The sequence below is a fragment of the Rhododendron vialii genome, chromosome 1a (assembly GCF_030253575.1).
Source record: "Rhododendron vialii isolate Sample 1 chromosome 1a, ASM3025357v1".
NCBI classification, from domain to species: Eukaryota; Viridiplantae; Streptophyta; class Magnoliopsida; order Ericales; family Ericaceae; genus Rhododendron; species Rhododendron vialii.
In genome coordinates, this window is record NC_080557.1 from 5141720 (window position 1) to 5153003 (window position 11284).

Here is an 11284-nt window from a genome sequence, read left to right on the forward strand (position 1 = left end):
ACCTAAAATCCACCTCGCATGACTTAAAGTTTAAACCACGGCAAAAGATAACCAGAAGACTGCCAAGCTCACAATTAAACGACCAAGAGAATACAACAAATTTAAATCGCTCCCAACACTGTGACAAAGACTCATCATCATGTTGAGAGAAATCTGATAGTTTTTGTAAAAGCATGTGAGTCTCATATGAGGGATTGAAATGATTGAAAAATTGTATTACAATCTCACCCTATGTCAATCTTGGACTCAAACAATTAAACCAATCTAGAGCACTATCACGCAAAGATGCTGAAAATACATGTAAAAGAGCCACTTCATCACTAGCAAAAGCTTCCTCAAGTTTATGAACATGCGAAAAATTATTTTCTGATGCAAAACCATAAAATATAGGAAGCGACACTGAACAATCAAATTGTTTTGCATAACCTCCATACCTCCCCGCAAAATGGGCCATTTATTATTTTTTTTTGCTTTTCAACGATAAAAATAAATAAAATAAAAATAAAAAAAATTAACTACCCGAATTCTTAACACACGTTACCGTCTCCGGCAACGGCACCAAAAATGCTTGACCGATTCCTAGACCTAAAATAATGGGTTGCCCCAAGCGTAGGGCGGAGACTGACGTAGCATAATATCCAGTAAGTCCGGAGTCGAATCCACAGAGACGGTGATGTGTGTTGACTAAAAACTCGGGTTTAACTAATTTAATGGGCTTTTAGGTAGCCACCCCTTATCGTTTTGAAACATTGCGCATAAAATAAAAGAAACCCTAACTTGAAACATGCTTCTAAATACGAAATAAATAAAAGATACAAATCAAACAAATACCAAAGAACAACTTTATTAAAGAACAGAAACTGAAACGAATTACTAGTGTACGAGAAATTGAACAAAGCTTCAAAACTTGAAAGAAAAAGAAAACATTACTGTAAAACCAAAATGTGCCGCAGCCCGTCGGTTGCGTGATCCCAAGAAGAATCACGGCAGCCCCAATTCTTCCTTCTTTTCCTTCCCACGGCAGCCCCAATCTCTCTGTCTTTTTTTTTCGTCCGTGGGAAGAAGTCCAAAAGCTGCTGACCTAATCAGTAGGTAACAAAGTTGGTTTTATAGGGATTGAAGGCAATAATTACATAGTGGCCCTTGGACTTCACATAATAAAACATTAGCCATTCAACTTTGAAGGACTTTGCATCTTGATCCAAAACTTTTATAAAATCTTCTTTTTTACCCAAATTATTGGATACCGAGCTCGAGCAACCTATAAACATTAAAACACAGAATAAAAATCAGTTAACAAAAATAAAGGACTAATAAATATAGATTGGAGGGCCAAAATATGTATATTTTGGCACTTATCAACGAGCAACGGAAAACAAGATCACAAGGAAAAAAGAAGACGAAAAGAAGGAGAGGACACATCCAACAGATAATTGGACCACCCACTCCTCTCATAGGCAATCAAACTTTCACCTTCCTCATACTGTCAAGATAGCCCTTAAAGTCCTCCACCGAATGCACCTTTATATCAAATTTCACCTTAACCCACATAGCTACTCTAGTTTTAATTAACTCTCCAAGATCCTCCACACGCCAAGAAGCGATGTTGAACACAATATCATTCCTAACCAACCATAATGACCAAATTGTAGCTTGGAAAGTTGTTTCCCACAAAAACTTCTCCAAATTTTTGAAACCGAACCCAAGCCACCAAGAAAACAAGTCACACAAGGATGCAGGGCACACCCAACTAACATGCCACCAATCCAAAATCAAAGACCACACAAGCCAAGAAAATTGGCAGTGAAGGAACTACAACAAAAACGGCTTTTTAGGACATTCAAAACTGCCTCAATAAGAGACATATTGGGGCAGTTTGTCTATTAGGGCACTCCACCTTAGTGCCACGTGTATCGATGCAGTTATAGGTCTAACGCAGCACTTGTTATGAGGCACTTTAAAACGCCTTAAGAACTCTTTTATACTGCACTTTTAGGTGCCACATAAATTACATATTGAGGCACTTTAAAGAGCTTCAAAAGCACTTTCTCATTGCATTCCTAAGTGCGTTATAGATTATTTATCAAGGCATTTTTTGGTGCCACCACATATATTTTGAAAATTATTTGAACACCCTATTAAGGCACTACAAACTGCCGCACAAACCACTACTTTGATGTCAACAGAATAGCTTTCACAGCACTTTTGAGTGCCTTCTAAAGAGTTTTTTTTTTCCATTTGTACTACACAATCAAACAACCACCATACAATAAAACCTTAATTAATTTCAATTTTTTTCCCAACCATATCCATGCAACATATGCCATTGCCATTAACTTAAACTACCAGTCAACAAACTTACAAGGATCCAAATACCAAAAAACAGAACATGAAATAGACACAGTTTTAAGAAACTTACTAAAGTTTCCAACAAAAAACTAGAACAATACCATGAGAGATACCATGGTATCAAAAAACAACCACAAGTAAAAACAAACAAAACCCATAAGTTCAGTATCCATATGACATAACTCTGTCTACAAGGCATCTTCCAAGCAATCTCATTTAGTCAATAAAGCATCCATCATGATCTTTCACTACCTGATCAAAACAAAAACCATATACATGGTTTTAAAACCTATTGTTTTATAGTAAGAATTAAAAAAAATAGACAATATTGGACATTAAACGTACCAAAGAAATAGGTCATGCTACTGGAGTACCAATGGCATTGCCAACAGTCTTAAGGCTTCCATAAGGCCTCATCAAATGCTCATCCCATAGAATTGGGACTTGAACATGAATCTCACACCAATTAGCTCAAAGTTCTTCTCCACCAACCTCTATAGCTACGCCCTTGAAATAAACATAATCCCCCACCTAGCATCAATCAATAAGATATCATCATATCGAAATTCTGCAGTATCAAATTTATACTAGCAAATTATCCATGTCTACAGCACTATCCATTTTAGCTATTCGTATCCATATGGAATTGACAGTATCAACTCTGTAGCTTTTCATCAGCTTTAGATACTTAATCTACAAGCATTCCTGAATCACAAATACCTGCTATAGTCATAGTTCTAACATCAGACAAGTTCACTTTAACTAAATCAATTACTATCATGGATTGCCAAACAGAATGATAGAAGCCATGTATTGCCTAGATTCAATCAAATTCCATAGACCAGAACCTATAATAAGACATATAATGCAACAGTGACTTGTAAAGAAATATAGTGTAACTGATCCCTGAGCTGGTCAAGCAAGGTGCTACCAATCAATCCAGGCCAAATAATACCCATTGCTGCCAAAACGCTACAGTTTGGGATGACTGCAACCTGAGGAAGACATAGAAATCTCATCAGATAAGACATTCAACAAGATTATATCGATGCCCTCAAATTCAACATAAAAAAGGGAGACAAAACGTGTGAGATTATGGGCTTCTGGATAGCAGGAAATGATATGCTTACAGACTTTGCCTAACAAAGTGATAAGCTAACAAACTTGGCCCGAGGATATAAAATACCGATGTGATGGCAGTGACGGCACCATCCACCAATTCTCTCGGTAAAGATCTAGCTTCTACCTTACCCACTCTAATCTCATAAGGTCACCATAATCACAATTTTGAGAAAAGACAGTTCTATCACGTTTAGCGCACAGAGGTCATTCTACTAAACTATAAATCATAATCCACTCTAACTGTAATGTTTTGTAGGACATTCAAGGCATAGCAAAAAAAATCCACAACCTCAATCTTGTCCCGTTAACTAGATGTCTAGTGATGGAACCCGTGACCAAAATATCATCATCAAGGAATTTAAGTGCAAGGACTATTTACATAACTCTCACCTTTGGCTGGAAGATCTTCGGATTGGGATGACTTTTCTATAGTGTCGTAAATAGGTCCTAAAACAGAAGTGGAGTGGTAGCTGTTTGTCCTTCCCATATAGTGGGGAAACTTTTCCGCCTTCAATTCATCTGGAATTACCACCTGTTTCGGAAGGAAAAGAGAGGGTTTAGGGAAAGAACTGCGGACATCAAGAACACAATTAAACAATCCTTTTGAAGGGTAATTTTGTGTAGTATTGTTAATCATAACCCAACTCACTCCAATGCACAACCCCTCCCATGTCCTTGCACAAACTGGCCAATGTTGGAGTCAACCACAAAAAGGGAATAGCAATTACAGCCGTTAACTCGACACATGGGTATACATAACTAAGAATGTATATATTTATGTACTTTAGCCATATTACAAGGAAAGTGCTCGAGTTCAAAAAAAAAAAAAAAACTCCTCCACAGAAAGCTCATTTGGCTTTTTACTAGGAACGCTTGGTGTTGAATAGATACGTCTCCAAGGTTTTCTCACTTTGAAACTATCCAACAGCTGAATAATGCAACCAAAACGCCGAATAGTTAACACAGTTGTATTTTCCAATTTCAGAGGAAACTCAACAAAGGATATATAATTTCCAATAATTGTCTATTGGAATTTGAACAACAGCACACATGCGGTATAATATAAATATCAACCTCAGGGTTCCTAGAGACCCAGTACATGTCCCCATCAAAATAGCCATTCCAACGCACAAATCCAAATTCCAACGCACAGCTCTGTGAAGTTTAAACCCCAAATAAATTTCTGGATTCAACAATCATAAACCCCAAATTCCAACGCACAAATCAAAACCCTAGAACAATAAATTAATAAGGTACATCGATTGTCTCTTACCCAACAAAAGAAGACAAGAGTGAAGAGCTCTTTCCGATGAAGTCTTTCGTTCAGCGTACGACGAGACCTGCAATTTAGAGGACAACAATCTCCAACGAAGGGATGATAATTAGCAAGTAAAGAGATGCAATTCCTCCGATAACGAGAATAAAGATTCATGAAACTAGTACAAATATCCTCAGCGAGGACCAATTGGGTTAGGGTTCAGCGCGCGAGCACAGAGAGAGAGAGAGAGAGAGAGAGAGTTGTTGCAGTAAACCTAATTTGTTGAACGATTAGAAACTGGGACAACAGTATAAGCGAGGATTTACTTACATGTGTTTTGGTGAATGTTGAGAGACGGGAGGCCTTGGAGTGGCGGAATGGTGGCCAAACGGCGGTCCCGGTGTTCGTCGATTCGCAGCGGGGATGAGCTTCGATGGCGTCGTTCTCGGTAGTCAGTGCTTGTGTGTGTGTGAGAGAGAAGAGAGAGACGGGATATGGAGACTGTTTTGCTGGGGCAAGAACAGAATGGAAGTTCAGGGAAATAATTGGGAAAGTTGTGAGGGGGTAATTAAAGTTGAGCGCGCTTAAAATTTTATGTGTTCAAATTTTTCCTCTACTTTTGGCGCCTGAGGGAAATTAATTACACTACAACACAAATAGCCTATTACGAGGAAAATACCATTTTGTTAATGAATTTGCGTCAAAATGAAGTGGCTTTCTAAACCCGATCATGCCAAAAATTCACTAGAATGATCTAATGTACAAGTAGAACAAAATTAGCGGTCTTGATTGCCACGATTGTGTCGCACTTGTGTGGCTAGTGTACATTCAATTACAGCACGAGACTTAGTTTATTATCAAGTATGGTTTTCTAAACCAGATAGAGCTAAAATTTTACGTGAATGATGTGATTAACAAGCACAACGAAATCAACAGTCTCGATCATCATGATTGTGTCCTAGTCGTGTGGCTACCATACATTCAACTATAGCTCAAGACTAAGTTAATTACTAAGTAAGTTGAACATATAGATTCTAAATGTCGTTGAAGAGTCTATTATTATAACGTTCGATCTAAACCATTAAGATTTTATATCTTACCAATTCCATTAGTGTCACCCAATTGGAGATCATTGAATAACGGAAACCACGTGTTCGGAAGACATTAAGTACTTTTGGAAGAATTTAAGTCTGATAATGTACCACTTGAACAATACCTTAGGTATTTTTTCGCGATTGGAACCGTCTATCTTTTAAATATGATAAAGTAGAATCAGTACATCATTCATGCCGCGAATCAAATTTATCGAACACCCATAACCGCCTCATCGGAATAGTTTATTCATGCAAAAAAGTTTTTGACTCATATATTTTTCTATATAAAAGTTTTTCAATGAGGTAGTCGCGTGTGTCCGATCAATTTGAACTTTTGCGTGGAGATTCAATTTGACGAATTCTACAAGATGAATGGTTCGGATAATTGAGTAAAGAGCGTAATGTGTCGAACTACGCGCTGCGATGTTCGAGTGTAGAATATCTATCCTTATGCAAATGTTTTGGCCGACATCTAATTACTAATGGGTGGGATCGGAAAAAAAAAATTTGATGGAAAGGAATAGGCTTGGTCCAGTGTTTGCTCGGGGGAATTTTTTGTCTTTGCCTAAAAAATAAGTTAAGTTTGGCAAGGAATTGTTTCCTCGCAAATTACGGAAAATTGGTGAGAAAATTGTTTTGCGGCACTTAAAAGTGCCTCATTAATTACTTGACGAGGCAGTTTTGTAAAAATGCCTTTTAAAAAGTGCCCAAAATTCCCTAGCTTAGTTTTTAAAAAAATGTCGATTACAAAAACGTCGTAGTTTTATATCTCCAAGCAAGTACCCTATTAAATCTAGCTTTTCGAGGCACTTTAAATTGCCCTATCAAATTACCAAAAAAAATTAAATATGTTAAATTTGGGATCAATGCTGGCTGCCGCAAAAAGGGAATCAAATGAGGCATTTTAGAAGATGGTGCCGCATTAATAACTTGATAAGGCATTTTTGAAAAAATGCCATTTCAAAAGTGCCCCTAAATCCCCATTTTGGTTTCTAAGAGAAAAGAACAGCGGGAGCACACCACCGATTGGCCCTCAAAGATCAAGTTTCGGGAGAGGAGTACCGACCTGGTTGCTACTCGATCCTGCAGTGCCAGCCACGAAAAAATTTCCACTTTTGGGGGACTAATACTCTTCCAGATTGAGCCCAGCACCCAATTGTTTGAGAAGCCCTCTTGTTCCCATTTGTTGTAAGCTGATTTAACTGAAAAACAATTGTTCGATGCCCATCTCTAGCCCAACACATCACACCTGGTTGGATCTAAAGTTACAGACTGTAATCGCAATAGTAGACCATCAAATTGTTGGGCTTCCCAATCCCTCAACCCTCTCTGGAACAACAAGTTCCAACTCCCATCACCATTTGCGTCTTTGAGATCCTTATCACCATCTCTTTTTGGGTCGAAATTAAGTATAAACGCGGGAATTCCTCTCTAAGGGTCGAGTCCCCTAGCCAGACGTGATTCCAGAAGGAGATATCCTGCCCGAAATGAACTACCAGTCTAAAGCCCTCTTGAATAATAGATCCAATGCTAGGGGAGGAATCCCCACCGAGCAAATGTCTTTCCAAATACTTGAGATCTTACCAGAAGGCGGCAGTCGAGGTAGCCAACAATTTTGCTCCAACTTGTATTTACTCTTAATCACCTTCACCCATAGTGAATCACTATCTTTATTAAACCTCCACCACCACTTGGCCAACAGAGCAAGGTTTTGGATCAGCAAATTCTTCACCCCAAGCCCTCCAAACATTTTCTTTTTGGTAACCGTCTCCCATTTAACCAAACGAATCTTTCTCTTCTCCGTTGAATCACCCCAAAAAAAATTTCTCTGAATCTTTTCCAAAACCTTAGCAATAGCCACCGGCATTTTAAAGATGGACATAAAGTATATGGGCAAACTGTTAAGGGAAGAATTCATTAACGTGAGTCTTCCCCTGAAGTGTTGAATCACCCACGCCACACACTAAGTTCTTGGGTTTTTATGTGGAATGCAACAGCAGCTCTTTTGTAGGACCCCGCCCTACAAATTTGTCAAAGTGGGTGTGACGCCAAACATGCCCAAAGTTGTTTAAAATAGTGGAATATTGAATCTTGCATTGACAAAATGACACTACTCATTGTCAAAAAATGGCAATGGCAAACTGGCACTCATGAGTATGGATGCTCTTAAATACGCTCCCATCACCCATATTGAGACATTCCAAAATAGCATATAAAATAAAAACAAAAAAAATGAGACAAAAATAGTATTAATAACACAAATCTTATTAGATTCACAACACAAGTAACTTAAATTTGTAGCATGTACAAATACATAACGAGGACACCCAAAAGAAAATGTCCTATAGCACTTTCCTAGCATAAAAAACTCACGGCATGGTGTGATTGAAGAACAATTGCTGCGTGCTCTTGGGGCACCGACACGTGGTGACTTGAAACCATTTAATTCCACTTTACATTTCTATCCAGGATAAAATGTACGGATTCCACATGAATGTGTGGTGGGGACGGGTGTTGGGACACGAATGAGAGGCACTGCCAAAGACCATTGAATAATTAATCCGGGATCGAAACACTCGTCGAGTCGTTCTGGCTAACTGCAGTTGGATTTGGTGTTGAGGCCGTATCTCCAGTCGACTGGACAGTACTTCCAATGGGCTCAGTTTCACAACATACTTCGTAAATTCCAACGAAACATGCAGCTATACCTACAGGCAAAAGTACAGGTAGTAGTAGCACATATCCTATCAAGCGAAGCAGTTTCAAATTAACGTGGTATGGCAGTACGCGGAGGAATGTTACCCCAGCGGCCCACACTGTAACAGTAACCGAAATGACAAGGTTTACGGGTTTATACATCTCCGTGGGTGAGACAACAATGACGGAAAATGCATAAGCGAACGCCATGATCATGATCGTCAGCCACGAGATCCCAGCTCTAATAAACCCAAAAGCCCTTTTTCGCGTTGGCAAAACAACAATGAGCTCTAAGATAGTAGTCAAAGACAGAAGGAATCCTAGTGTGTTGAAATACATTAAGTACGGATACGCTTTGGGAATGGTATAAGCAACTATAGCTTTCCCGGCTTTGTGTTCTGGTGAACTGTCAACCCAAACACCGCCAGGAGGGTTGATTCCGACTTGGAATGACATCGTCGCCATCAGCGAAGATACAATCATTAATGTATCCTTTTTCTTCTTCTGCCAATAAGGATCGAATGGGAAAAAAAGTTTGTCGGATCTTTTAACCCCATATTCACGTAGGACGTTTTTGATATACTCATCACTACTCTTGTCTTCGCTCTCTGCTACTTGAGAATGAATATCCAGCGCCGTCCACCCACTTCCATTTCTTGCATTCACATCTATTAATTGACCATGCTCATCACCATCTTTTGGTTTTTTTAGCGGCCACTCTTGCAGCAGATGTTTGATAATCTGAAATATGTATATACACGGTCTAAGATTCAGATAAAAATCAAAGAAAATATAGGTGGGCACACCAATTGGTGGTCGTCTATGACCACCATATAATTTTCCAGATTTTTGACTAACTGTAGTTTCGTAAGCATTTTAAAAGGAGGAACTTGCGTAAACAATAGGCTGGTTGTCAGGGTACTATCAAGGGGCCCGATGGGTACAAATATATTCATAAATGTTTTTGGTTCGATTGTTAAGAGTGTCTAGGCTAGTTTACACGCATATCGACTATTCTCCTCCCTGATCCGGTAAAAAACAGTCCATTTACGCCGAGACTACGAGTTTCACAAGAGTTTCTCTCTTGCAACCTGGCTCAAACTTATATCTACCTTCTTGTATTTCTGAATCAATATCTTTGATTCACATAAGTTTTATATTTCTTGTATATCAATTAATTATTGAGTTAGCTTTGAACACCAGCATTTTATTTGTCGACTCCTTAAAATGCTGAATACCAACCTTGGCATTCAAGAATGATAAACTTTGGCTAAGGTTTAACCTTCAATTTTTTGAAGTAATACAGTAATTATAAGAATTAAAAAAATGTTGGTCAAAGAGCTATTGTGGGGACGGAAGCGGCCTCAGCTGCAATTACATTTCATTTTGAGCATACTTATACTCTCTCCGTCTCTTTTTAAGTGTCCAGCTTGGTAACTCAAACTTATTTTTACTACACTTTTCACATTAATTTTTAACCCCACTTTCCCTACTGATCACCTTCTATGCAGACATCATTATTACACTTTTACTCACTAACTTTTAAAATGTAATATATTTTTAAGGGCAATATGGAAAATGCATCAACTTTACCTACTAACTTTACAAAATAGACACTTATTAAGGGACAACCTAAAATGTAATACTAGAATCTAAAAAAAGGACGAATGGAGTAGTAAATTATATCGTGCGGTAATGATACTACGGATAGTTATATGATATAATACTATAATAGCAACAATACTCAAGATTAATCGTTTAATTTATCAAAACTATTTTGTAAAAACTTGAATGACTTAATTTCGTCTTGAACGTAAATAATAGAATCCGGTCTAGTAAGCGCATGGCGTGCAATTAGGTATGCACGTCTATCGCTCCCCCGCATGATTTTCTTCATTGGAGGATTCCCGGTGTTCTGTTATTTGAAGTATCATTTGTTACCTTGTTTTCACATTAGGTTAGAATCCTCAGTTAGTGTTGCTGGGCTTAATAAATGGAATTATTTTACATTGACCAACAAAAATTGCCAAAAATTTAACAATAGAAAGTTTTAATATCGACATACCTCATGTCGTTTACCAAAAACAGCGAGATGCAATATGTTGTTGCCCTTGATATCAGTACAATTGACGAATTCTTTATCTCCAACCTCGTCTAGCAGTAGCTTCAGACTCTCAAGCTGATTATAGTTTACACACAAGTGCAAAATATTGTCACCTCGATCCACCATAAGTCGAGCTGCACGGGGGTTGGTTCGAAGCAACACCTTCAATACTTCATCATTACCTTTCATGGTAGCGATATGAAGAGGGTTATTACCTTCTCGATCACAAGCCACGCACATCTCAGGGTTTACTTTCACTAAAAGTTTCACAATATCTGAATACCCCTTGGAGGATGCTACGTGGAGGGCCGTGCCTAGTTCCGTGTCTACAACATTAGCAAGATCTTTTTCATATTTCAAAAGTTCTTGAACAAATTCTTTTTGCCCTGTTGATGTAGCCATGTGAAGAGGATTTTTCCCTTTGAAACTTCCCACCAAAACTTTATCCAGAATGTATTCATCTATTGTCATTATTTCCTTGAGTGATACTACATCCCCTCTTATTGCTGCATCACAGAGCCATTCCTCTGTTCTGTCCTTCCATGTCTCTCTCTTGCTCGGCATCCTCTCTATTATCCCTTCTTCACTCTCTTCATTCCTCTCCTCTCTCTCTTGCATTGTTGTCATCAATAGTTCGCCTGTTTCTCTCTCCCCCCCTCC

The 11284-nt window shown here is 38.4% G+C and overlaps 2 protein-coding genes across 12 annotated transcripts; both read right to left on the minus strand.

Annotated features, from left to right (window-relative positions):
- Positions 1-1992: 1992 nt before the first annotated feature.
- LOC131299031 (probable RNA-dependent RNA polymerase 5) lies at positions 1993-5652 on the minus strand. Of its 11 annotated transcripts, none has more exons than XR_009190603.1 (6): positions 5060-5652; positions 4745-4811; positions 4546-4626; positions 3862-4003; positions 2695-2880; positions 1993-2601 (listed from the first exon to the last, which is right to left on the minus strand). XR_009190603.1 is itself a non-coding variant. In XM_058324607.1 (5 exons), coding segments are annotated over exons 1-5 (315 nt in total). In that variant the 5' UTR covers positions 5062-5647; the 3' UTR covers positions 2908-3321. The 11 variants fall into 11 exon arrangements, 4 of the variants coding, with proteins under 4 accessions (XP_058180590.1, XP_058180557.1, XP_058180581.1 ...); XR_009190613.1 differs by having other exon boundaries at positions 2695-3344; positions 4745-4833; positions 5060-5642; XR_009190602.1 differs by lacking the exon at positions 5060-5652 and adding an exon at positions 3281-3344 and having other exon boundaries at positions 4745-5049.
- Positions 5653-8072: 2420 nt separating this feature from the next.
- On the minus strand, positions 8073-11284 carry LOC131299017 (protein ACCELERATED CELL DEATH 6-like). Its single transcript, XM_058324547.1, has 2 exons — positions 10586-11284; positions 8073-9261 (listed from the first exon to the last, which is right to left on the minus strand). Exons 1-2 carry the CDS (start codon positions 11249-11251, stop codon positions 8380-8382), a joined length of 1548 nt encoding a protein of 515 aa, XP_058180530.1. The 5' UTR covers positions 11252-11284; the 3' UTR covers positions 8073-8379.